At 47.9% G+C, this 26,948-nt stretch overlaps 1 protein-coding gene across 1 annotated transcript; it reads right to left on the bottom strand.

The window, feature by feature from the left end:
- Nucleotides 1-6,493: 6,493 nt before the first annotated feature.
- On the bottom strand, nucleotides 6,494-8,764 carry Ciao2b (cytosolic iron-sulfur assembly component 2B). Its single transcript, XM_008846268.2, has 5 exons — nucleotides 8,567-8,764; nucleotides 8,328-8,407; nucleotides 7,593-7,718; nucleotides 7,145-7,190; nucleotides 6,494-6,737 (listed from the first exon to the last, which is right to left on the bottom strand). Exons 1-5 carry the CDS (start codon nucleotides 8,703-8,705, stop codon nucleotides 6,640-6,642), a joined length of 489 nt encoding a protein of 162 aa, XP_008844490.1. The 5' UTR covers nucleotides 8,706-8,764; the 3' UTR covers nucleotides 6,494-6,639.
- Between the last annotated feature and the right edge of the window lie 18,184 nt (nucleotides 8,765-26,948).

Genomic DNA, 26,948 nt, shown 5'->3' with positions numbered 1-26,948 from the left:
GTGGGGGGAGGGCAGGGGAGGGCGGAGGAGCGCAGTTCATGTTGTGGAGGCTGCCGGCAGTGGGTAGTAAGATCAGCTAAGTACAAGTCTCTATGGGGGAAAATGAAGTCTGGCTCTTTAAGAGTGAATTCTCCCTTTCTTTACTCAGCCCTGATCTGTTGTTACCCAGGTCAATAGACTAGTTATGGACTGGACACACTCACAGACCATGACACCCACTCCCCCAGGCACGGATCCTAGCCAGAATTTAGAGGGTCTTAAGTCAGCATTTCTAGGGTTAACACTAAATCCTTCCTATTCCCATTTCTGTTTTGGGAGTTAAACATTCTCCCCAATAAGACTGCTCTTCTGGGTGAAGGTTGGTTAGCCATGAATCCCTGGGAGGCCTTTAGGGAGTTACCAGGGAGGGGTCAGTGGCATCTTCAGTTAGTCTAGCAGGTGGCCGTGTATGCTTGTGTCCTGGTGAGGAAACACAGATCCAGAGAACGGGAAAACACAAACTCAGTCCCCATCCCATCTCAAGCATTGCCAAGCAGCTGCTAGCAACTCTGCTAAAAATATCTGCCCCTGGCCTGGCCCTGGCTCTGGCCCTGGCCGTTCTCCTGCTGAGCTGGAGGCTGTCCAGAGTGTTGGAGACCCAGGCTGATAGTGTGGGGCTTCAGTAGGAGCCAGCTCCTTTATGTTCCTCAAGTTCTCTGGTCCTTAGCCCCAGGCTGGGCCTGCTGTGCAGTGCACATCCCTCATAAGAGGGGCATAAATGCAGGATGTGGGTAAGAGGTGGGGAGGGTCTCAGCCACCATGTCCCAGGGCCTCTGCTCTGTTCTAAGACTCCATTCATTCATTTCAATGATCTGTACTGAGTACCTGTGTGCTAGACCCTTTTGCTAAGGACAGGATGACAGGTAAAAATAGATGTAATGCTACCACTGCCCCAGAACTCACCTTTCTCAGACATAGGGTAAAGATTGGCATGGGTGGGGGTGGGGTGAGGGGGATGCTCAGAGGACAGGAGAGGTGATAAGGAAGACTGGGTATCTAGTCCTGGCTTTGCCTTTCTCCTAACCTCAAGGTGCCCAACCACAAATTGGATATCTTGACCTACTTCCCTCATGCTCATCTTCAGGGTGGGGATGGGGGCAGTGTACAGGCTGTGACATATTTTGGGATAGGGACTTGATCTCAGGTGTTTGATTGTGATGAGTGTGGCTGGGGTGGAAGGGCACCCATTTGGGGCTCAGGTGACATCATAGATGGATGGACCCTAGTGGGCTGTAGCAGGTTGTCATGGAGACCTGGGCCAGACTTTGTGGCTACTGCAGTCAGTCTCCTTGGCAACACCTAAGAAGGCCTTGAATTGAGAAGCCTGGCTAGTGGGTAAGGTTAGGGAGTTTATGATGCAGGACTCTCTAGCTCTTCAGGTCTTCAAAATATGCAAGAGCTGAGCTGAGGGGGCTGTTCATACATGCTTCGCATGAGGGAGGGAATCTTGGAGGCCTGGGTAAACTGTGCAGGCTTTGGTTTCTTGGATAAGGTTCAGTAGGAAGAGGGAATGAGGGGCCCCAGTCTCCCCTTATAGAAGTCTCTAGAATCAGCACACCACTTCCCATCAGGAATCTTGGCTGGCTGTTTATGACCTTCCTCCTGGAAACAGACAGACAGACGGACACCCATCCACCCCATGTGACTGAAGAGAACACTTAGATGTCCAGGAGAGTGCCAGACAGAGGATGGGTGTAGAGTACTTGTGGACCTTCCCAGCAGGGGCCATACAGGGAAGCAGCTGGCTTTCCCCTCTGGTAATCTGAGCTTTTGACCTCAGCAGTGTATCTCCACTGCCAAGGGAACGACATCCACACAGAACCACTCAGACCCCAGGCATTCTGATGGCTATCACAACAAGCCAGAAATGATCATCACAAGCCTAGGTACAGCCAGGAGCCTCAATAGCCAATATCAGGACATGACCTTGAGATCACTCTCTGCTCTGTTCCCACTACCTGGTCCTCCCCGTTCTCTCGGCTGAACCTGGCTGCCCAGAAGGAACAAACTGAGGTTGGAATCAGCTCTAAAACTCTCTGTCCCTTGTTAGCAGTTTCATCTCTGTCCATCTGTCCTGCATGAGCCTCAGTTTCCTCCTGTGTAGATCAAGGATACTGTCTCCCTGGGGGTGTCTGAGACAGCAATAGCATGAATACACTGGCTCAAGAGTGGCACATGGAACCATCTTAGCAGCACACTTCAAGTCCCATCATCTTTGGTTGGATGGGAGCATATTAAATGAATCCATGGACTGTGTCTTGATTCATCTTTCCAGGATGATGGCATCCTGAAGAAGGTTAGAGATCCCAGGAACGCAGATGACTCTCCAATCAGCTATACCCAACTCTTTTCTGTGGGACTCCACATCCTCCCCTCTCTCTCAGGTGACTAAATGCTGAAAAGAGATCTTGGCTGGTTTGATGGTTAATCTTTATTATCAACTTGACCGGATTTAGACTCCCCATGGAAACCTCTAGGTGTGTCTGGGAGGGTGTTTTCAGAAAGGCTGTAACTGAAGAGAGAAGATCCACCCTGAATGTGGGTAGCATCATTCCATGGACTGGGGTCCAAGGCTATAGAGAAAGTGAGTGGAGCACCAGCATTCATCGGTCTCACCTTCCTGACTGGATGCAATGTGATCAACTGCCTCACACTCCTGCCACCGTGCCTTCCCCACCGTAATGGAACATACCTATCTTCTCATGTAAACCAAAATAATCCCTTCCTTCCCTAAGTCACTTCTTGTCATATATTTTGTCACACTAATAGCTGGGTTTCAGCATCCCCACCCTCCTCACACCACAGTCCTCATACCCCAGGGCCTCTGTGCTATTCTGAGATTCATTTCACTGACCTGTGCTAAGTACCCATGTGCCAGACCCTTTTGCCAAGGGTAGGGTGATGGATGAAAACAGATGTAGCTGGGTACCTTCACATCTGTCATCTAATCCCTGAGGCAATCTCATTTAGCTGTCATTTGTTATTCCCATTGTGTAGATACAGTAACAGAGGCCTGAGGGATCATAAGCCAGAAATAGCAGAGGCAGGTATGTGGTGGAAGGTTTCAGAGAAACTTTATCCCCTACTCCTCCTTCCCTAACTACTATGCCTTCACAGAGCAGTTGAGGTTCCAGAATGTTCCTTGGGTACTGGCCCAGGATTCACAGGTGGTGTCCTACAGGCAGCCAGGCATAGATGAGTCAAGACTGTTAAAAGGATTGAAATGCCCAACAGCTTGGTGTCCCTCACTCATGGTGGCCTGGCTACCAGAAAAGGCAACAGAATGACTCAGCAACACCCGCTTTTCCTGTGACCCCCTCAGTTCCAGCAAAACACAGATACCATGGCCACCTTAGACAAATGGGGCCTGTTGGGCAGAGGTTCCCATGTGGTGAGGCCTTGGGAAGGATTTTTGGGCCTAATCACCCTGGTGGGCCACCCTGTCTCTTTGAAACATTCAGCTCCTTCACTTGTGAAAATGGGGACGGAATGTCTGGAAGGTCATCTGAGATTGTTCAAAGGCAGTTTTATATCCACACAGAGCAGCCCCCAAGTGATGGCCTTGACTATCCCTATACCAGTTGAAGAAACTTGAGTGATATTTGCTGATGGCTTTATCTCCTTGGTCTTGGGCAGTCACATTCAGAACCTCCTCTTAGTCATCAGGGGGCAAAGTCATTCCTCCTAAGAGCAAGCTGTGATAACAAAGGGAGCTGGGGTCTGGGGTGGGTCTAGGCCCTTAAAAGGAAGCAACAGCACCCTCTGCCAGCTTTTTATTTGTAGCTGGAAGTCTTTAGGATATTATTTTAGAAGCTCATTAGTCACTTGCAAATCAGATATAAACCAAAACAAAACCTACCACACAGAGTTGGATTAACTGACCTACTAGATAGTACATGTAAAACTCTTGAGCCCTATGCCCACTATCAGGACAGGCTCAGCTGGCCCTCAAGAACAGATCTGCTGAGGGCCAAAACTGCAACACATGCCTTTAACCCCAGCACTAGGGAGGCAGAGGCAGGCTGACCCCCTGTGAGTTTGAGGCCATCCTGGTCTACAGGGCCAGTTCCAGGCCAGCCAGGGCTAAATAGTGAGACTGTCTCACATGTGTATAATCCCAGCACTCAACATTGAGGCAGGAGGACTGAGTTTGAGGCAATTTGGGCTACACAGTGAATTTAAAGCTAGTCTGGGCCACACACAGAGACCCTGACTCAAGAAACCAAATAAAACAGATTCTCTCTCTCTCTCTCTCTCTCTCTCTCTCACACACACACACACACACACACACACACACACAGAGCACAGCACAGATTTGACATGTGCCCAGGCTCCCTGCTGAGGACCCATGAAGATCTGTCTACAGTTTCATCTGGGCTCCTGTAGGGATGGATATCCCCATTTATCATCAGAGAAAGGATGAAGCAGGTGATCCTGGGGCAGAATCCTTGGAAAGAACTTCTAACTGGCTAAGATCGAAGACCTGTGGTTTCTCTGGATGATAAAGTGCATTCTGGGCACAGGGTCAGAGAAGGCAGAGGCCCCAGACTCAGTCATATTACTTTACAGAGCTGAGTTCCTGGGGTGACACAAACGCTGGAAGGGTTGAAAAGGGTTCTGCAGGATCCTTTCAGCAGAGAAAAGTGGTATCCCTGTCTTGACCAGTAGACTAGCCTGAGTATCACCACCAGTGGGGCAAACAGGCAGCATACCTACTGGTGTCACAGTACATATGACACTCTTCAGCAAACTCCTCAAACCTGAGCTCATTTGAGCCTTTAGACTAACCTCCAGCAGACAAAGGAACAAATCAGATGTAGGACTTCTCCGTAACAACTTGCCTGGACTTTTTTTTTTTAAAGTCAGAGTTAGCCTGGATCTGAAAAGTCCCTAAGGTTCGTGTGTCAAAGGCTTGTTCTCTCAAGTGTAGCTAAAGGGAGAGATGGTAGACTCTTTAAGAGGCTGGGTCTGGTGGGACGTCTTGGGGCACATGCCCGTGGAGCAGATACTGGAACCCTAGCCCTTTCTTATGCCTCTTTTCTAAAATCCCAGACATGAGGTGAGAGTTGTTCTCTGCCACCTATTCTGCTGGGATATGCTACTTCACCACAGGCCAAACACCATGGACCAAACACCTCCATAACAAGTGAGCCAAAATAAATCTGCTTTAAAAAAGATTTTACTTTTCATTTACGTGTCTTGTGTGTGTATGCCACATGTGTGTGGGTACCCCTGGAGGCCAGAAGCAAGCATCAGATCCCCTGGAGCTAGAGTTACAGGTGGTTGACACCTGATATGGATGCTTGGAACCGAACTTGGGTCCTACGGAAGAGCAATTAGCACTCTTAACTGCTGAGTCATCTCTCTAGCCCCCAAACCTACTTTCGTTATAAGTTGATTACTTTAGGTATGCATTAGAATTATGGAAAGTGGCCGGGCGTAGTGGCGCATGCCTTTAATTCCAGTACTCGGGAGGCAGAAGCAGGCAGATTTCTGTGAGTCCAAGGCTATTCTGGTCTACACAGTGAGTTCCAGGCCAGCTGGGGCTACAGGGAGACCCTGTCTCAAAAATAAAAAAGAAAGAATTATGGAAAGTAGACTACCACAAGGGGAGTGAGGGAGAAAATCCTAGAAGTTAAAGTGAGATAACCAAATGGAATATATTGACTTTAGGACCTGATTTAAAAAATCTGTAATCTAAGTACCATTTCTAGAAAACTCAAACATGACTGGATACTGGATATTAATATTTTCTTTTCAGATAGGGTCTCATGTGGTAGCCCAGGCTAACCTTAAACTCACTATGTACCTGAGGATGATCTTAAACTCCTGATCCTCCTGCCTCCAGCACCCAAGTGCTGGAATTTCATACAGGCATGCACCACCAACCCAGACCAGAACTGCGCTTTTTCTGCCAGAAAAAGCAACTGTAGTTATCCAGTCTTCTCTTATAGCGATGCAGGGTGCAGTTTTTTAAGGTGAAGGGTCTTGTTTCTGCAGATTCCTCTAGAAATATTTCTTTTTCTTCTTTTGGTCTTTTTGAGACAGGGTCTCCCTGTAGCCCCAGCTAGCCTGGAACTTGCTATGTAAACCAGGCTGGTCTTGAACTCACAGAGATCTACCTGCCTCTGCCTCCCGAGTGCTGGGATTAAAGGCATGCACCACCATGCCTGGCTTCTAAAAATATTTCTATAAATACACATAAATAAGGCCAGTGCCACATCAAGTTAACTGAACCTACTGAGTTGAATCTGTTGGTGACAGCACTGGCTATACCGGTATATGTATATATTCTTTCAATTTTTTTCTTTGCATACTTGCAAGTTCTGTTAATAAAACACTGGGAGAGATTTTAGAAATGATGCACCCCATGAACCCACATAGGCACTAACAACCAACTAGCCTCTCCACAATTCCAAATGACTCCATCAGGATGAAAGATGCTAAGATATGGTGGGAAATGAATATAAATTAAGGATTTATTACAAAATTCAAAATGTTAGCTTTTCACTGTCAGTGATTCAAGAAAACAAAGCCATGAGCCCTTGGTAGAGCTGGGACCAGGACACCCATGTGCAGGCTGGGGGTCGAAAGCCAGGCTCAGGAGCGGGCTGACAGACACTGATTGACAACCTCTAACAGGTGAGTATTCTCCAAGGCAGCTGCCACTCGCTCCTTATCCGCAAGCTGTTTGTTCACTAGGTGGGAAAGAAGATGGAAAAACAGGGTCAAAGTCAACTCTGGCCAGGCTGCTAGCCCCAGCATAGATTACATCCCCACTTCTTCTCAGGACTCTAAGACTTGATCAGACTATCCTCATCGCTTGTTATCCTGCGTTGTTAGGAATACTCAAGCATCCACCCCGGACAGTTCATGTCTGCCTCCAATATTCCTGAAGCCTGACACAATGACCTGTGACCTTGGGGAGTGTGGAGCAAAGTTCAGGGGAAGTAGGAGACTTAGGTCAGCAGCTTTGATCTAGGTTACAGTTTGACAATTTCATTCACCTAGTCTCCTAGTTCCAATCTTGCCCTATAAACTACCATGCCAAGGGGAAAGCCTCAGACAGCCTGGTACATCCTCCTCAGCACCAGCCCACACTAACCTGCATGCTCCGAGGCGTGGGTCCCAGGTGTAATGTGCACGTCCATCTGGGAGGAAGACAACCTGGCCTGAGCACCCACTCACCTGCCCATTTTTCTGTCCCGGCCCTCCAGACACCATCTCCACACCATCCTTCCAATCACTCTTCTATCTATCCCAAGCCCACCTGCAGTCACTCCACCTCTACCCAAGGAACTGCTGTTGATTTAAAGGCCTGCCAGTGCCCTGATCGAAGTCCATCTATGGCTCCCTATTGCCCTTTCTGCCACATGCCTCTTATTAGTATTTTCTAGTTTCCAGTTCAGATCTTTTTCCTTGTCACATCAACTTGTAGAGTTTCCTCCTAATTTATCTCTGGGAGTTAGGAGCCTTCCAGTCTCCACTTGGATATGGCCTCTCCTTGGTAGACCCTCCAAATTGTTTCACCTTTAGGCTCAATTCCAACTGACCTTGAAACGCTGGGGAAGGGAGCGAAGAAGCTTGACTTTGATAGACAGGCCAATAAGAGTGGCCATGCTGCAGTGTGGGATGGTGGGTGTGAAGGCCACTGCCACTGTGCTCTCAGGGTCACTAACCTGGATTGACGAGATTGCAAAGATCACACGGCTGCCCCCAGCCCAGAGACCCTCTCCTTATTTGTTGCTCTGGGTAGGTCGCCTAACCTTTTTAAAAAAATTAATTATTTTTATTTTATTTTTTTGGCCATTTTGAGACAGGGTCTCCCCAGCTGACCTGGAACTCACTTGGTAGACCAGGCTGGCCTCGAACTCACAGAGATCCACCTGTCTCTGCCTCCCAAGTGCTGGGACAAAGGCATGGGCTACGGCGCTCGGCTTTATTTTTATTTTATGTGTATGAGTGTATTGCCTGCATGCATAGAAATGCACCCGTGTTGTGCAATGCCCGTAGGATTCCCCTGGTAGTGGAGTTATGGACGGTTGTTAGCCACCATGTGAGTGCTGGGAATTGAACCCTGGTCCTCTGAAAGAGCAGCCAGTGCTCTTAATCGCTGAGCCATCTCTCCAGCCTCAGGTCACCTAACTTTTTAATGGGTTCCAGTTTCAACATCCATAAATTGGATCAATCTCCCCTCCCAAAGATCCCTCTAGGTGCCTGTGAAGGGAGAGAACGCCAGCCCCTGATGCAGTGAACTTTCCTTGTCCCCTATTCTGTTGCTGACTCACCTGAACCCGAACTTGCTCTACTACATTTAGTTCCTCCAGGGTCAGTGGATGCTCCGGGTCATTGATGGAGCGAATGAGATGTGCCAAGTGAAGGAAAAGGGACAGTTCAAAGTTCTGCCCACTCAAAACCTGCACCAGGCATGCCTAGCAGAGACACTCCTCCACCAGCTTGCTGCACTTCACTTTTCCAGGGTACCCCAGTCCCCCACCACCCAGCCAGCGCCCAGCACGGTGGATATCGAAGATCTCGCGGGCGTCGATGCTGTCGGGCACCTGCTCGTCTTCCTCGCCCGGGGTCACTGGCCGCTCCCCGGAGCGCTCGTAGATGAGAGGGTTGGCATTCTCCAAGAGCCCGCCGCTGCCGCCGCCGCCCACCATCCCGGAACCGCGGGTTCCACACACCTACTGTGGTGTATACTTCCGCTCCTACTGCGCACTTCCTGGGGACCGGGAGAGGGCGTGGCCGTAGCTACGGGGTCGCGCGAGGGACATGCAACGCTCCCGGGATTCAGTCGGTAGTTCGCGAGAAGCCGCGGTCTTTGTGTGCTGGCTACTCAGTGCTGGAGAAAAGTTGATTGCTGCCGCCAAGGCATGCAGAAGAGACTGGCGACTTTGGGCTGTGAGGTCCTCTGTGGGAACTGGAATGCAAAAGCCTAGCCATTTTGACAGAGGCACTACACCCTCTGAGATTGAACTCATCACCCCTGATAGATGAGGCTGACACTTGTTATATAATAGACAAAACCTGTTAAAATGGTTCTGTTTAAAGACTGGATACATCAATGCTTCAGCTTCAAATGGGAACTATCATGAAATGGTATGAGGAAATTATCCCACGCAGTAAAGTGACCCTTGTGACCAGAAGTGAAATATGAGTGCACACTGTTCATCTTAGGTAAATCCTGGTTGTTCACATAGGATCCTACCACCTTGATGGTTCCTGAGGAGCCAAGTCTCAGTGGGACAGAAGATGGGTCCCAACTCTGCCCTCTAATGCCTGTGATTCTGAACCCAAGAGTCCAAACCAAAGGTTCTTCTAAATAGGAGACAGGACTGGGTCAGGCAGATCTTCCTGACTGCCAAGGCTCTGGTGACTTCCCATAGCCTGTCAAAGCAGGCAAAGGAGGAAGTCTGGTAGGGAGGGGCTATGAGGTAAAGTAAGTGTCGCCTCCTCAGGGCAGATAGGATTCAGGTGGCCTGATGGGAGGTCACCAGGATCCACAGTAAGATACCTGGAGGTGAGAGACATCAAGGCCTGCACACATACCCTGGGCATGGTGCCATCCTGGCTCACCTACTGATAGGGCCTGCAAACTGCCTGGCAGATCCCCTTTGCCCTGGAAGCCAAGCCATGCTTTTGCCCCAGGTTCAGGTTGGGTGCATGGGGAATGGAACAGGAGGACTTCCCAGAGTAGCTGTAGGATATGGGGCTAGGGGCTTCTGTATCCCCTGGGCATGAAACCTTTCTGGAGGTCTTTCTCATTGACCAATGGTTGAGGGCACATTCAGAGCCAAATGACAGTGGCAAAGTATTATTATTACTGTTGCTGTTACCCTATGGTGAGTAGCACCTACAGCCACATTCATAGCCACTCACAGAGAATGAAAATGTCCCAAATCCCTGCCCTCTGCATAGAGATTTCTGACCTACAAATCCAGTGCTCCTTGGAGCCCCTCATACTGGATTGGATCCTTAATGTTGGGTATCCTCAGCCTTTTCTGACTTTATGCTACAGGAGGCCATGTATCTCTGAGCATTTTTGGAGAGATTGTTGGTGGGTGCACAGTTCTCCACACAGTCATCTGCCATGCCCACCAGCTCCTCTCTCTGTGGTGCTTCCCCACCCAAAGTCTCAGCCTCTGACTCTTCACAATTATGTAATTCTTACCCAAGTCCCTGACCCCTAAAGGGGGTCCCATCTTGTACTGGAAAAAGAAGAGGCAAGAGTCCACATGCTACAGCCCAGGAAGTCTGTCCAGCCATGGCATCTTCTATGGAGTCTGTCCAGCTATGGCATCTGCTATGGAGTGTGCTATTTCACAGGCAGGCAACAGCCTATCAGGGCCTCCCCCCAAAGTTTGGCCAGGACAGCCTATTGTGTAGGCAGGATATAGGTGGGCCTGGCAAAGGCTAATCCTACAGGAGAGCAAGCCAAGGTCACAGATTGCAGTGAGCCTTTTGGGCAACAGGGGCTAGCCTTCTCCAATGGGGCAATGTAAATACACAGCTCCTCTGAGACAGCAGGAACCCTTTCCCTGTCTTGAGTCACTGTGTTCACTGTCCTTGTAGTCACAGTACCACAGTACTTTGGTCTTGAAAACAACTACATAAACAAGCTCAGTGTGCTGAGGGTTTCCCCTTCTTCCTGAAAACGTCTTGCTTTTACAACTCATAGTTTATTTACCGGGTTTACCTTCAAGGTCCCTCATCCATTACAGTTCCTGGTCTGAGAGCCTGCACAGGCACCTTCTCTACTCTTTCTTGGCTCCACTTGTGAAATACATTCCTGAAAGTAGCACTTCTTAATGATCTCCATCCCCTGTGGGCCTTTCACTCTTCTCTCCAATGGAAGTCCAGTTCATAGTCACTTATCTATTCAACACACATTTAATTAGTGCAGGTCACTCCTGGACCTAGTATTCCTGGAGAGAGGCAGGTGCATCACTGGGAGATTCTGAAACACTCAGAACCCTGTGGAGATAGCAGGATTCGAATGGCACCCCCCCCCCGACCAGGCACCAGTGGCTGGTTTTCTTAGTGAGTTACATGAATAGAGATGCCATCTGGCAAGGCAACATGTAACCAGGGAAAGCAGTGTTTCTTTGGCCTTAGAAAGACATTGATTGCTCTCTTTGGCGCCTCTGAGTGACCGCTGTACTGGACTCATCTACACCAAGCAGCACCAAATGCTAATCCGCATTGATCAGGTTGGGGAGGAGAGTGAGAGGTCCACCAGGCTGATTTGGGGTTTTCCATTTTTCTTTTGGAAACAGGTCAGATCTGCCAAGTCTTCCATATCACAATGTGGTACCAGCAGGGTGAGATCTGATGGTAGTGACAAGCCCAGCAAAGGAAGGAGGCCTCTTTGGACACTCCCTGCATCCTCAGGTGTGGTGAGGACTGAGGCTGCCTATCTGGAGCAGAGGCACATTAACAATTCAGGTTGTACCACATGTTCTGTGCCACCAGGGTAGTATGGGAGAGGTTCTCTTTGGTTGTATTAACCAGGAAAAGACTTGGCCTAGCACCAGATACCTTAGCTCCATGAGGAAGGCATAAGTAGTCCCCCTTTGAGGAATCTACCCTCACAGTTACTGTGCCAAGCCACTGGGCCAAGAGTTACAACAAAGAACAAGTGTATGTACTTCCAAATGGAAAAATGGGAAAGATAAAAGTCTGGACTTGGGATAAGAGACCCTACTACCCTATACAAAGCTGACATTGATTCATTGATTCATTCCTATAACACTTTTTTTTACAAGGTCCCTTGAAGTCATATCTGGGCCAGGCTGCCTCCACCTCCCAAGGGCTAGGATTAAAGGGATGAACCCCATGCCCTATGTTCCTCAGTCACTTATAGGTGCTGTAGATATGGTGTATGGGGAGAAGTGGTGAATGTCACCACATACAGCCAATAGTCTTCATAGAGATACAGAGGAGGCATGGCTTCCTATCCTCAGGAGGAGTGGGATGCAAGCCCCCCCCCACCACCTGGAGGCTTCTCTGGATGTTTGGGCTCTGTCCAAGCCTCCCTAGAGCCTATGGCCTATATCTTGGTGAGAAGGGACTTCAGAGAAATGTTGTGTATTAGCAGGGTATCGTGGGGAGCGGGGACTGAGAGTGGCTGGGAACAAAATGGAGCACAGCACAGAGATGATGAGATTTCTGAGGTTCTGCAACAATAGAGATAACTTCCATATATCCTGCTCAGAAAGCAGTCTGCAGGAATAAAGCCTGGGCTAAGTGTTCCTCGGTGAGATTATTTGAAGCTTTGCCCTCACGCCCTTTGACTTACCCTTTCCAGGCCCCATCTTCCCACCTGATGCTGCTACCTCTTGCTCTGGAGCCTGCCTAACCTCATTCTTCCTGATCTCCTTGGGGTAGATGTCTGCTGAGTGTGGGGACCTGCTGATGGCAGAGTACATGGGAGACATTGAAGACCCCAGTACTCTCCAACTACAGTTCCAAGAGATGATGGGGGACTTCATGTTCATGACCCCTGCCCTGAAAGTAACACATTTTCAGAGTGCAAAGTGACCTCAGGGCTGGGGCTCTAGCTCAGTGATACTGTACTTGCCTCACATGCATGATGCCATAGGTTTGATCTCAAGTACTGTCCCCACCCCCCAAAAAGAGGCCTGATTCCTAGGAGGAAACTCACAGCTGTGGGTCCTGGGTGAGTTGTGTAGTGTCAAGGACATCACTTACACCTTTATTTAGTCTCTGGTACCAGGTCTCTGAGAGCTCTCGACTCAGTAAATCCTCATGTCTAGTGGAAGAGAGGGACATCTTATCCAGGTCAGATGAAGAAATTATGCTCTATGACTTGCCCAAACTACTCAGGTGAGAAGGCCACGGTCATGATTTAACCAAGGCCTTTCCAAAGACTCATGCTCTATCCTTGGCTCTGCACCTTCCCCATACCCCCAACTGTTGTGATCCCAGTCAACTTTAGACCAACACATCTTTTAAAAATATTTTATTTATTATTTTATTTTATGTGGATGAGTGTATTGCCTGCATGTATGTGAGTGCACCTATGACTAATGCCGCGGGGTTAGAAGAGGGCTTCAGATTCCCCTGGAACTGGAGTTAAGGACGGTTCATGTGAGTGCTGGGAATTGAACCTGGGTCCTCTGCAAGAGCATTCAGTGCTCTTAACCGCCGAGCCATCTCTCCAGCCCCTAGACCAACACATCTTTACCCAGCAATTGAGGCAGGATGGCTCTGGGTGAGAGGCCAGTATGTCACCATGTGTCCACCTCCATAGGTGCCTAAATCCCTGATTTCTGAGTTTCAGCATCTGCCCGACCTCTTCAAAGATGTCAGGCTATTCCATGTGAAGGCTGACCATAGTGATGAGTTCCTCTTTGTCTTCAGATCCTTCTTCTGAGGCAGCTGTGAGTCTTCCTTGTTTTCTCTGATCTAGATGGGAATTCAGTTGAGAACCTGAGAGATGACTGATGTCACTGTCCAGTTGAAGTTCCTTGGAAATCCTCTTAGAGCTTGAAAACGCAGGGTTAATTTTTTTTTTTTTGGTCTTTTTGAGACAGGATCTCCCTGTAGCCCCAGCTGGCCTGGAACTCACTATGTAGACCAGGCTGGCCTTGAACCCACAGAGATTTGCCTGCCTCTGCTTCCTGAGTGCTGGATTAAAGGTGTACACCAACATGTTTAGCCCAGGGTTAAAATTTGAACCCTTCCTATTCTAGACTAGGCTTCCTCCACCTGTCCCTACCCTGATAGCAGTGTTAGGCTTGGGATCAGTGAGAGCCATGTTAAGCTATGATGTTTCCTTAATATGTCAGAAGGGAGTTAGAGTCTAAGATAAAGGTATGATGGGTAGGGGGAGGGCCTGGGTCCTAGAAGGTGGGGATTGAAGGGCACCAGACCTGGGCTCCAGTGTGAGGCTATAGTATGGATGTTGAATGTGAAGCATGAGTGGGCAGCTGTTTATGGTACCTGGGACTTAGACTCTTGTCTTCCTTAGGTCTACAGTTGACCCCATAGAGGAGGAAGAGCTGCTGAGAAGGAGGATGATAAAGTACTGGGCCAAATTTGCATGACATGAGTAACAGAATACTTCTCTTCAGACTTCCAGGGGTACCCCCTGTCTGTGTAGCCTCATAAGCATACACAGATCTTTCATCACATGATAGTTTTCTCCCTATGCCAGGTCCTACTTAGACAAAGGTCCCTTTGGGGTGTTAGAATTATTTCCCAGTGACTTGAGGGGTGGCCATAGTGGTATCATTTTGTGTATATGAGTCTGCCACTAAGAGAAAAGGAAAACATTCCATATGACCTTGCCTCACACGGAGCAGACACTAGTGGGAGCTCCTTGTTTGCCTCTGTTAGGACACTGTCCTTCCATGGCCCCATCCTCCTGTCCTACTTCATCTTCCATATTGACCCAAACCAGGGGATCATGTCTGAGTACAGCAGAGCTCAGAGTGACCCTCATCTCACCCTAGTGGGAGGTTGTGTCCACAGGACCCCCAAAGTGAGGGTCTCCTGCACTGGCTTGTGTTCAAACAGGATGGGCAATATGTGCATCTGGATATCCAGCCTGCTGTGGACTGTACCCTGAAAGCTCAAAGGCTGCAATTCTGGACCATGTCTTGTTCAAGAAGACCCAGGAGTTGAAGGGTGCTGAGGACAAGCACACAGAGCTGTAGTAAGTTATGTAGGGTCGTGCGGTATCTAAATTGCAAGTGGCATTAGCCAGAGGTACTCACACATCAGAGGAGACAGGGCTGACCCCATCTTTCAAGTATCTGTGCATCCACTGTTCATCTCTGTTCATCCACACTTACGCAGACCACCATACCAAGCCTGCCTGGGCCGTTTTGTTTCACAGCCAATAAATTCTTTTATGGTAATGTATATGTGTGAACTCCAAAGGACACCAACTTTCCTTCTTATCTCACTGGACCTGAGCCCTTCCTCTCTTCCTTACCTTATCTTCTCCCCATCCTCTCTCTTCTCCAGACCCCAGTCTTCTGCAAATAATCAGATGTTTTGGAGAATATTGACCACAGGAGAGGCAAATAGATGTCAAAATCCTGTCCATTTCTCAGGAAGTCTCAAGTTTTCTTATATCTGTAAGTTGCTTATGGAAAACCTGGTTAGCTACAACCTTAGTGTCCTAGTAAGTTCAAGATTCCATAATAAAGGCATCATAAACTCCAATCTGAGTATGGTGGTGGAGGTATGTGACCCTGCTACTTGGAACACTGATGCAGGAAGATTTCATGAGTTCAGGGATTCAAGCATAATGTGAAAAGAATGATTTGTGACTGGTTCTGACACTAAGTATAATGTTTTTTGAGATTCCGGTAGTATTTTCTTTTATTGAAAGTGTCATTGCATATATGAACCATATATGAACACACATTTTACCCACTGACCAGTTGGTGCACATCTGAAGGACTACTGGTTTTGGCTACTTTAATCAAACTGTTATGCAGGTTTTCAAACATGACTTTGTATGATCACATGCTTTTATTTTTTTGACCTAAAGTCCTGAGAGCAGAATTGCTGAGTCATCAGACAAATGTGTGTGTGGTTAACTTTTAAAGAAAATGCCAAGCTGCCTTCCCAAATCACCGTAGATACTATTCTGCGTCCCCTCTAGCAGTGTGTAGTTGTGTTTGTTGCTCCATGTGTTTGCCAGCACCTGAGGTTATGGGTCAATGCTGGGTAGAGTCAATTGTCAACTTGACACACCTAGGAAGAAGAAACCTCAACTGGGGAATCTCCTTGATCAGATTGGCATGTCTATGAGGCATTTTCTTCATTGTTTTTTTAAAATATTTTATTTTATTATTTTTATTTTTATGTGTATGAGTGTATTGCCTGCATGTATATGAGTGCACTTGTGTCATGAAGTACCACTGAGGTCAGAAGAGGGCTTTGGATTCCCCTGGAACTGGAGTTAAGGATGGTTTGTAGCCGCCATGTGGGTGCTAGGAATTGAAACTGGGTCCTCTGCAAGAGCAGTCAGTGCTCTTAACTGCTGAGCCATCTCTCCAGCCCCATTTTCTTCATTGTTGAGTGATGCTGGAGGGCCCAGCCCAATGTGGGTGATGCCACCCCTGAACAGGTGGTCCTGGGTTGTATAAAAAGGTAACCGAGCAAGCCAGGGAGAGTGAGCCAGTAAGCAGCATTCCTCTTTGGTCTTTGTTTCCTGCCCTGAACTCCTGCTCTGGCTTCCCTACATTAGGGACTGTAAGCTGTAAGGTGAAATAAACCCTCTCCCTTCCAAGTTAGTTTTGGTCAGAGTGGTTTATCACAGCAATAGACAGCAAACTAGAACAGGGTCTTCAATCTGATTATGTCTCGGGTGCGTAATGGTGTCTCATTTCAGATGTCTCCCTGAACTTTTAGCCTCTGCTACTCCCCCTCTTTTTTTTTTTTTGTCTTTTTGAGACAGGGTCTCCCTGTAGCCCCACCTGGCCTGAAACTCACTATGTAGACCAGGTAGCCTTGAACTCACAGAGATCTACCTGCCTCTGCCTCCTGAGTGCTGGGATCAAAGGCATGCACCACCATGCCCGGCTACTCCCCATATTTTAATCACTATGTGTAACTTTCTACAACCTCCTTATACACAGAGCAATGCTACTGAGACTCTTTATTTTGATTTTTACTCTGGTCTTGCTCTTCATCATGCAGGGCCTCTAAATGTTGCTGTAGTAACTGGCAGGACACATGGGGAACTTATTGCAGTTTGGTGCACAGCAGACAGAATTAGGAAGAAGCGCATGCTGTCAGTTAACATAAAAAACTGGTTCTTCACAGCAATAGTGACAGTGTGCACAAGTACCACATAAGCTCAAACCAGACAAAATCCCAACACAGATGTGGGGAAGTGGGTAAGAAACTCCAACCCTATCTGAGGAACTATTGGCAATTGATGGCTGCTGAGAGGGGGAGAGTCAAGAGTCAGCCTCTCATAAGGGTGTAACTCTTGGTAGGCTAACCAGGCTCTAGTGGACCCATACCAAAGGGCATTTGGGGACACAAATTTGGTTCTATAGATCTCTCTCTCTCTCTCTCTCTCTCTCTCTCTCTCTCATTTATATATATGTATATGTATATATTAGAATACATAAAATTGACAGGAGATAGTAAAGGGGTGCAGATGGGGGAGAGATCTAAATATGACCAATATATATTGTATGAAGTTAGCAAAAATTCAAAAAAAGGAAAAAAATGAAGAAAACTAAAAAAGAAACAAAAAACTGGTCCCATGACCCTGAACTTGGAGGAACTTGGCATCTCTCAGCCTCCACAGCTCAGCAATTCCTTCAGCCAGGGAATTAAGGGTAGAGGAAGCATCTGCCTAGGCAGAAGCCTGGACCACAGAGTGTGTTGGAGGAGAGAATCAAGGCAGGCTGGGAGAGGCAGGAGAATCCATGGCTGTATTATGCCAGAGGAAATGACCAGGAAGGTGCCAGGGAGGATGTCCTGCTGGGCTGGGATGTAAGTACACTATACTATTGGGGGTCAGAAAGATGAAGCCAATTCTCAGAAGGCTGTTGGAGGTTGAGCCTCACACATCACTTCCTCTAGGAAGTCGGGCTGGTCTAGGTGTGAACTCCTGATCCTGTCACTCTTTGATGTATCCTGCCAGGGTTTCTTTGTAGTCTGAAACTTCTACTTATGGATCTGTATCGACAGCTTTATCATAAGCTCTGGGAGCCCAGATGTCTCCAGTATTAGAACCAGCAGGACCCCATTAAATGTTTACCAAGTGGATAAATTACTGTGAACTTGATCTCAGTAGGGGCTGGCCACTGGAGTAACCACAGTATGGAGGTGGAGTAAGTAGAGGCTGGATGTGTAAGAGATGCCAGAGTCATAGTATGTTTCATTGAACAGCTATGACCTAACAGAGAGGGGTTCATGTAGACCCCCTAAGATCATGATTGTAATGGATGAAAGACCCTGGATGTGGACTCAGTAAACTCAGTCCTCAAACTGGGAGGGGTTTTCAGGATGAGGGGCATACTCTGAGCTCTGGGCACTTACTCATGCGGTTCCTTTTTACACAGATCCCACCCTCCCGTCTCTGGCATCCTGAGCATGCACCTCCTTAGAGAAGCCCTTCTGACTTCTGCAGTTTCAGCTTTCTGCTCCCTTCTCTCCATCCCAAAATCTGTATGGGACCTGAGATTACAAGGACAGTGCACATGGTGACTCTGCATGTGGAGAGGGGGTTGCTGGCATCCCAGAAGAGCTTCGGCAGCCTTGCGGTGCCTTCCGAAGAGGCTAAAGAAGGACCAGAGACAGTGGAGTGACTTTGCTCACCTCCTGTCCTTCGTTCTTGTCCCCGCTGCCTAGTTAGTACAGTTCTAGGAACTTGCTCTGTTCTATCAAACTCCCTGCCGATGCCACTTTGGTTCCAAATTCCTGTCTGGACAGGGCAAGGCACATATGCTTTTCCTGTTGGTATACAGAAAATCCCAAGCAGCACAAACTCAGGCCTGGGAGACAGTCATGCCACTGGTTTGACTTCCTGGCTGGCTGAATGCTGTGCCCTATGGACTCCTGCTTTTCCTCTTGCAAGTGTACAGTGACACTCCTAAGGGGAGAACGGGAGATCAGGTCAAAGCTGCAAGGACTGCAGAGTCAGAGGCTGAGGCCGCTGGAGGAAAGACACTGGGAGAAAATGAGCTGGTGGAGATGAAAGATGAAAATGTGGGAAACGTGGGTCCCCAATGCCCTACCAAAGCCCACAGTGTAGTCCCTCTAGCACACATAGGTTGGTGATACTTGAAGTCATCCAGTATTGAGCAGCCAGCCCAGTAGGGGAGGCTCCGTTCTTGATCTTCACGTCAGAGGACAGAGGAGCAGAGGTGAATTTTCCTTCTATGTGTGGCTATAGCTATAGCCAATACTGATTCTTGACTAATGACAACATAATACCTTCACGTTGTCAAAGGCTCTGAGTCTGTTGCTCCCTAGCGCAGAGAAGAGACTTTGCACCTTTCAAAATTTCTTTACTTTCCCTAGGACATACAGATGCTTCCAGCCCCACATCTTACAATCAAATGGAGAGACCCTAGGGTTACCCTCCCCATGTACCTGACCTGGGGCAAAGGTAGGCTTGGTTTCCAGAGCAAATGACATGTGCTCTGGCAGTGATAGAAAATTTCAGGCCCTTGTCAGAGCTGAGCTAGGAAGGTACTGTGCTCACATTGTATGTGTAGTCCTTGATGCTCCTTACCCCAAGCCCTCCTAATGTAAACTCTAGTAGCCTCCTGCCAGGCCTCCCTAACCTAATTCACCCTAAGCAGGATGCAGTCACCTTACCCTGTGACTCTTAACCTGTCATTGCCTGGGCTCTGGGGAGCCATCAGGACTTGCCAGTCAGGAAGACTTGCCCAACTCACTCATGACTGCTGATCTGAACATTCTTTGTTTGGATTCCTGGCAACTGTAAGAGGGCACAGAATTATGTCCCATCCTCTTTTATTCTACCCAGGCCTGGCTCATGCACAGGAACATCAAGCAATGATCTTATACACAGTGCCCAGAATTATTTAAGAAGAGATGTGATCTGGGTGGAGTGGCACACAACTGTAAACCCAGCACCTGGAAGGCTGAGTCAGGAGGATCTCCAGTTGCAAACCAGCCAGGACTATCTAGCAAGATCTTGTCTCAAAACAAACAAACAAACACAAAGAAATAAAAACCAAAACATAAAAAGAAGAAATTTGCTCACCTATATTTGATTTTACCTGTTGGTCACAAACTGCCCCTTTTCTGGAGCTTGTCTTTAAAGCATCTGGTGGGAAGACACTTCACTTCGTTGCATACATTTTATGGAGAGCTTTTCTTTTTTAAAAAATTATTTTTATTTATGTGTATCAGTGTCTTGTCTGCATGTATGTAAGTGCACCCATATCATGCAATGCCTGTGGAGGCTGAGAGAGGGTGTTCGGAACCCCTGGAACTGGAGTTATGGATGGTTGTGAGCCACCATGTGGGTGCTGGGAGTGAGCCACCTCTCCAGCCCTGAGAGCTTTTCTTTGAGGGTTAGGCATCATGGCTTTAGCCATTTTGTAAGCGGGACCATTTGGGCAAGTTTTGTGTGTTGCTGTAACAGTGTCAGGCATCAGTGGCTGGTGGGCTCAGTGAGCTACATGGACTAGAGATGCCACGTGGGAAGCCATCATGTATAAACAAGTCACAGGAGAGGGGTGTGCCTTGGACTTAGAAGGATGTTAGCAGATTGCCCTCTGGTGTCACACCATGTGACACCAAACATGCTGATCTATGTGGATTAGATGGAGGAGGGCAGGAACAGGTCTTCCAGGCTGATTTGGGGTTTTTAACATTTCTCACTGAAACTGATCAGGTTTGCCAAATTCTGCAACATCAGAACATGATGCTGGGGGCAGCGAGGTGCCAGGGAATTGAGAACTGGTGGAAACAGTAAGCCCTAAAAGGAAAGAGGGCCTCACTGGACAACACCCTGTACCCTCAGGCACAGAGGATCAGGACTGCACAGCGCCCAAGACAGGACGCAGTCTGGGTATCCACCTTTCACCTTCACCTAAAATCAGCACTGGACACCTAGGTTTACTGGGGCAGTTAGGTGACTTTGCATCATCCCCTCATTCTGATTCCCTACCACAGCATGGCTGGGGTTTTGTGTTCTTGTCACAACTGCACACCTCTCACATAACTTCCAGCATGGATGATGCTTTCTTTTTATAATTTCTTAGCACCTCCAGTTTGTGATCCCAGAGGATGTGAAATATTTCGGTATGATTCCCACAGTCTGTCTAGTGACTCATAGAGCTTGAAGGAGATGGGAAGGAGACTTGTGCCATCAACACATGTGTTTGAAGCTCCTAGGACTGACTGGTGGCCTCAAGTCCTGTGGTCTGTAAATAAGGCTGGTCAGACGGACTAGGGCCTGGTAGTAGCTCTGTGGAGACAGTGGGGCAGGCAGAAAGTATAAAAAAACTATTTTGTATTCCAGGGACTCTGGACAACACTGAAATGAGGGTCACAAGGAGGGGCCAGCACCCACAGTGGTGGCAGCTGATTGAGCAGACCAACCGAGAAGTTACTTTTCCATTCACAGGCCAGGATTTGGCCAGTTCTGTCAGGACCACACACACATGAGGCACCTTGTTCACTTGAAGAGCATTGATGTGGGGGTCTACATGGTCCTGGGAATTGCCTTTGCCAAGCCACCTATAGGATTTCTGTGGTTTGCACCCCTAGAACTCCCTGAACCGTGGTCTGGTTATGAGGAATCAGAGTCCCCGCCCAGTCATTTAAGCTCTTCTGGGACCCAGTGGAATTCAAGCCCCGAGGTGGGAGAGGGTTCTGAGCTCAAGGCCAGGTAGCAGTGGTTTGTTCTTCCATCTCAACCCTACAGTAGTTTTCCCTCTCCCTGTGGTAGGGGGTTCTAGGTGAATTTCCCAAAGAACCTGATGAGGTTAAGAGGGAGGGGGCTGTGAGGAAGGGGTCTAAATTTGATTGAGATCTATTATATGAAATGTACAAAAACTCAATAAAAATATAAATTAAAAAAAAAGAGAGGAGCAACTGCCAGGCTGTAGGCTCAGTGTTTGGCACCCCCAAGGACTAACCTCAGGTCCTGTAGGTAGGATTAGAGATACATCTGTCTTGAGATTCAGGTTGTGTCATGTGTTCTCTGCCACTAGGAGGGGAGTTTCTGGGAGAGCTTAGGGTTCATCTCTTAACCAGAAGAGCCCCTGAGTATAGCAGCAGAGACCAAAGTACCCTGAAGAGGGCAGCAGAGGTCCCCAAAAGGCAGTACCCTCCAGGTGCCACTTGACAAGGAACAAGTGTATGTACTGACAAGTTGAGAGTCTGTGGGAAAGATTGAGGATCCCTGAGAGTTCTGAGCTCAGAACTATGGGAAACTAGTCTCCACTCATTTGTGCAAGGTTGTTGGGGGGCATCGCTCCTCTTCCAGGCCTTAATGGGGAAGCCTTAATGTTCCAGGTTTTGTGGGAGAAGTAGTAAAAATGTCAAACCCTGTGGCTAATGGTTGCCATGGAGACTCCTAGGAGTGCCAATTTCTCATCCTCACAATGAATGGGATCTAAGACGGCCCCCCACCCCCCGCAAAACTTGAAGTCTCCTGGAGGCCAGTGTTCTATCCCAGCTTCCTCAGAGCCTGGGGTCTCTACCTTGTGGGAAAAGTCTTTAGAGAAAGGTTGTGTGTAGGGCATCATGGGGAACAGGTGGTTTTCTGGGATCCACTCAGTTTATGGTTTTGACCACTGCCTAGTTCTTAGAATAGTTAATTGTGTACCATTGTCAATAGGTGTCTGAAGAGTACCACTGAAATGCATTAAATGGCTGTTACTGCTTGTTATTGCCATACCTGTACCTCAGTATCTACTCACCTGCTCATGCCTATGGGGGCCTCAACTTGCCCCTGAGTGTCAGAACTTGCTCATCTTGGGGTAGAAGGTCATTTATTATGCAGGAAGATAGAAACACTAAGGTCACCCTGGGCCTTGCTTCAGTATGGACCAAGGCCTTCTCACTCTTTGTTGGCAGTTGACTCATGGGCAAATGGACAGACATCCCTGCAGGCTCTGAGACGTCAGAGTCAATGACTGATGAACTCAGAACTCACTATACCAATTTGTGTCCAGAAAACCCACTTAGGGGGCCCACAGATGAACTTTGAAGTAATCGAAGTCCTTAAGAAATGGATCATCATTTTGGTCAATAAGAATGGAGAGAGTCAGAGCTGGGCATGCTGGCCACACCTTTAATCCCAGCACTCTAGAGGCAGAGGCAGGCGGATCTGTACAGCAAGTTCCAGGCCAGCTGTGGCTACAGGGAGACCCAGTCTCAAAAAGACAACAAACAAACAAACAAGCAAACAAGCAAAACCCCAAACAAACAGAATGAAAGGGTCTATAGAGTGGTTAAGAGCACTTGTGGCTCTTGCAGAGGACCCAAGTTTGGTTCCCAGAACTAATGTGGTGATTTATAACAGCTTATAACTCCAGTTCCAGAGGATCTGATGCCCTCTTCTGGCTCCTACAGGTACCAGGCATACATAGAGACATTCACATATACACAGCAACTAAAACAATAAATCTTAAAAAAGAGCGGAGGACACTTAATTCATATTAATCTGGCTGTCACGCACACACATATTTTCTTTTCACCTTAGAGAGGGTCTGGGAATAGTGGAGACAGACTTTGGTACATGAGGCAGACTAACAAACTGAGTGGCTTTGTCTTTCTGGTTGAACTTGAATCTCTCTTGAACTGGATCATAGCAACCACTGGAATCTGTCTATGTGGACAGCTTCAGATCCAAAGCAAGGAATATTCTAGGGGACAGCCCAGTTGGGGATGAGCTGGGTGGGAGAACATCCTGACATGATTTTTAATTTTCCAGGTGGTGGTATGGATCTACAGTGGGGGGCTAGTTTTGGCATGGTTTGCACTCATGATGGATCCCTGCCAGTAGCCATTGATGGTATGGTGGCAGTCACTATTTTATACTGTCTGGGTGTCCTGGGCTTCTTCAGGTGAGGCTGGGGCTGGGCTGGGCAATGGAGGCAATGTCCTGCATGTCCCAAGAACTCTTCCACAGTGCCATCATGGAAAGTGGGTTGGCTGTGCTGCCTGGCCCCATGTCCATGTTCTCTGGAGTAGTCTGCAGAGTGAGTGCCCTCAACTGACCTAGCCGTAACCCACTGCTTCAACTGTCACTTTCCGAGCCCCTGGTTTCCTGTATGCTCTTGGGGATAACAAGGACCATAGAGATACCCTGGGAACTACCTCCTTCTTGGAAATTGCTGAGGGTATCAAGGGTCAGAATCCACACCCTCTGTTTCACATAGGCTAAGTAATCTCCTTGGCCAGCAAAACTGTACTTAAGGGCCCCCTATTTTATTCAGAACCATGTGAACAGGTTGGATGGCTCCGCTGGCTGTCATCTTTCAACACAGGGAACTGGGAATAATTTCATACCTGCAACAATCCATATAGTGTATATAGCCCATGAGATTTACAGGGTACTCACACTCAATTTGGAATTTGGAAAAACTCCTTTCCCTGGAAGATGATGAACAAACCCTTGACTGATCACTATAGAGATGGTGGCTAATCTGTCTGGATATGAGCAGACAGACTCTGAGGCCTTGGTGGCTGCCTGAGAGGCAAGAGTGAAGAAGAGATTCTGACTATTAACAATGTTTTGTTGAAGGTGTTGGTATGTAAAAAGGTGACCAGTAGGGTATGGAGCAGAAAGGCCTTACTACTCTGGACCAATTACCTCATCTTGATGGCTTTATGACTCTGTAGCCCTCAAGGAGAATGGAGACCAAATTCAGCTAAACCAGGAGTAAGATATATTGGGATGGGTATAAGCCTGCTGGGGAATTACTTGGTATCAGAAATTTCTGGGGCCAGAACATGATTCTTCATCTTGAATGCCCCTTAAGGCCTTCAGCATCATTACTAGTATGACAGATGGCACCTTCCTATTCACAAACCCTGAGGCACTCTTAGGCTCCAATGATTTTCAGTGTCCTTATTACCATTGGTGTCAACAGTGATGAGTATTGCAGGATCATCGAAATGGTAAGGTCCAGATCCAACTCTCCACATGGTCTGAGGAATGCATCTGGTAGGGAAGCATACTCAGAATACCACAGTTCCAGCCCCATATCATCTTCAACTTGAGCCTATTCATCTGGCACTCAGTAAATGAGCAGTGCTGATACCTGGAAGGACATGGGCAGAGAGACCATACAGGGCATTCTACAGCACACATAGCGCAGTTGGTAAGACTTCAAGGGCTGTAGCCCAGTGAATAGGGAACTTCCAGATATCTGCCCACACTGAGACCCACCTGAGCAAAGGCTGGAGTATGCTTCTGCTTCTGAGTACGGTCACCCTAGAGCTTGTCCTTTCCCCCTTTACTTTGTCCCATCCTGGGTTCCTTCTCATCACCCCGAGGATGCTGACTCTTGGTCTTGAAGTTTTCCTAATATGTATTTCCAAGATCCCTCTAGGCTAGATGTTACCTCCTGAGAATGGTAACCTATTGATGGAAGAGCATAGGAGACACTGAAGACCCCAGACCCTCCAAGTTCGATCTATAAGGTGATGGTAGCCCTCATGTTTGTGATCTCTGACCTGCAAGTAGCATATTTTCAGCATGAGTTCATCTGTAACTGAGGCCTGATGTCTAGTGGAAGCTCTGAACTTTGGGTCCCAGCTGTGGTATCTGGACCCTGGTGGCAAGCACTGAGTGGTCCTCATCTCTAAATCTCCCTAATATAAATCATGACATCCACCCAAATTCAGATGAAGAAACTGTCACTTGGCCAAACCAACCTGTCACTTGGCCAAGCCACATAACTAGGAAGTGCAAGGCAATGATTTAAACTGGGGCCCATACCCCATTGTCTAGATTCTAGAATCTTGAACCAAGATATCATGTCACCAAGAATGAGACAGGACAGCTCCATGTGAGAGGCCACTATATCACCAGGTGTCCATGCCCTGTCTATTTCTATGAGTTCCAGCATTGGGCCAACTTTCTCAAGGATGCTAAGCCACCCTATGTGAAGGCTGATCATGATGGTGAGCTTTCATGTGTTTCTGTATTGTCCTTTTGGGGAAGAGTGTTTTTTTCCTCATTTCCCAGGAAATGGGTCATTAAGAGGTGATTGCCCCCCCACTTTCCAGGTGTGGAAACTGAGTCTCAAGAGAGAACAGGATCAGGTGTTTACTATCTCACAGCCCAAAAGGCTGCTGTGGGGGTCATAATTTCAAACTCCTTTTCACTCCAACCTATGCTTTTCTCCTTCTGTCCCTACCCCCAACTGACCATGGAGTCATGCACCAGAGCAGAGGGGGTTGTTTTATGTTATCTATATATTTTTGAGAAAAAGTTTTATTATGTTGGAATTGTTGTCCTAGTATCATTGTGTAGTCCATCATGGCCTCTAACCTACAGCAGTCCTTCTGCCTAGAGTGCCAGGATTATAGTAATCTGCCAGTAATCCCCAGTGCCAGGGGCTTTTGGAAAGGCATGATTGTATTTTAGATGACTTCTCTGTATGAGAGGGGAAGGAAGGCATTCTGTGGTAGGAATGAACATAGGAGAGATTCCCATTCCATTGGAATTCATAAGGCCAGGATTCTGGCAAATGGGGAGGGAAGGGGACTAGACCAGGAGCCAGGATTGGGCTATATTTGGGATGATAAATATGGAACATGAGTTGGCAGCTGCATGGTATAGCTGGGGCCTGGATCTTTGTCCTCCTCCTGTCTACAGTTGACCTCACTGAGGAGTAGGAGCTGCTGAGCAGGAGCAGGTAGAAGTACTGGGTCAACTTTACATAGGTGAGAGGACACCTCTCCTTTAGCCTCCTGGGATGGGTAACTGCCCAGGGCTCTGGTTGTCTTTCTTGGTCTCATTTAATATCTTCCTCAATATCAGGACCTGCTTACACAGGGATTGCTTGTGGGTACTGGGCACTGGTCATCTCCCAACAACCTGGTAGGTAGGCCACATATTTTTATTTTGTCTATATAGGCCTACCTCTGAGAGAAAGGACATACGGTCCAGATGGACTTGCCCTACATGGAGCAGACACCAATAGGAGTTCTTGGTTTGTCCATATCTGGACATCTACACCTCTGTGCCCTGATCCTCCTGGTCTGCTTCATCAACCATAGTGACCCTAGGCGATAAGGCTTGGACTCAACAGGACTCAGTGACACTTGCCTCATCTTGGTGGGAGAGTGTATTTACAGGAAACCTAACAGCAAAGACGTGCCCCACTGGCTTGTGTTCAACCAGGCTGCAGTTGAATATTCAGCCTGCCTTGGGCCATGTCCTGAAGACCCACAGGTTTCAA

The sequence above is a fragment of the Nannospalax galili genome, unplaced genomic scaffold, assembly GCF_000622305.1.
Source record: "Nannospalax galili isolate Female #2095 unplaced genomic scaffold, S.galili_v1.0 scaffold2103, whole genome shotgun sequence".
Lineage (NCBI taxonomy): Eukaryota > Metazoa > Chordata > Mammalia > Rodentia > Spalacidae > Nannospalax > Nannospalax galili.
The sequence above is the reverse complement of the archived record's forward strand: the minus strand, read 5'-3'. Positions and strand labels throughout refer to the sequence as shown.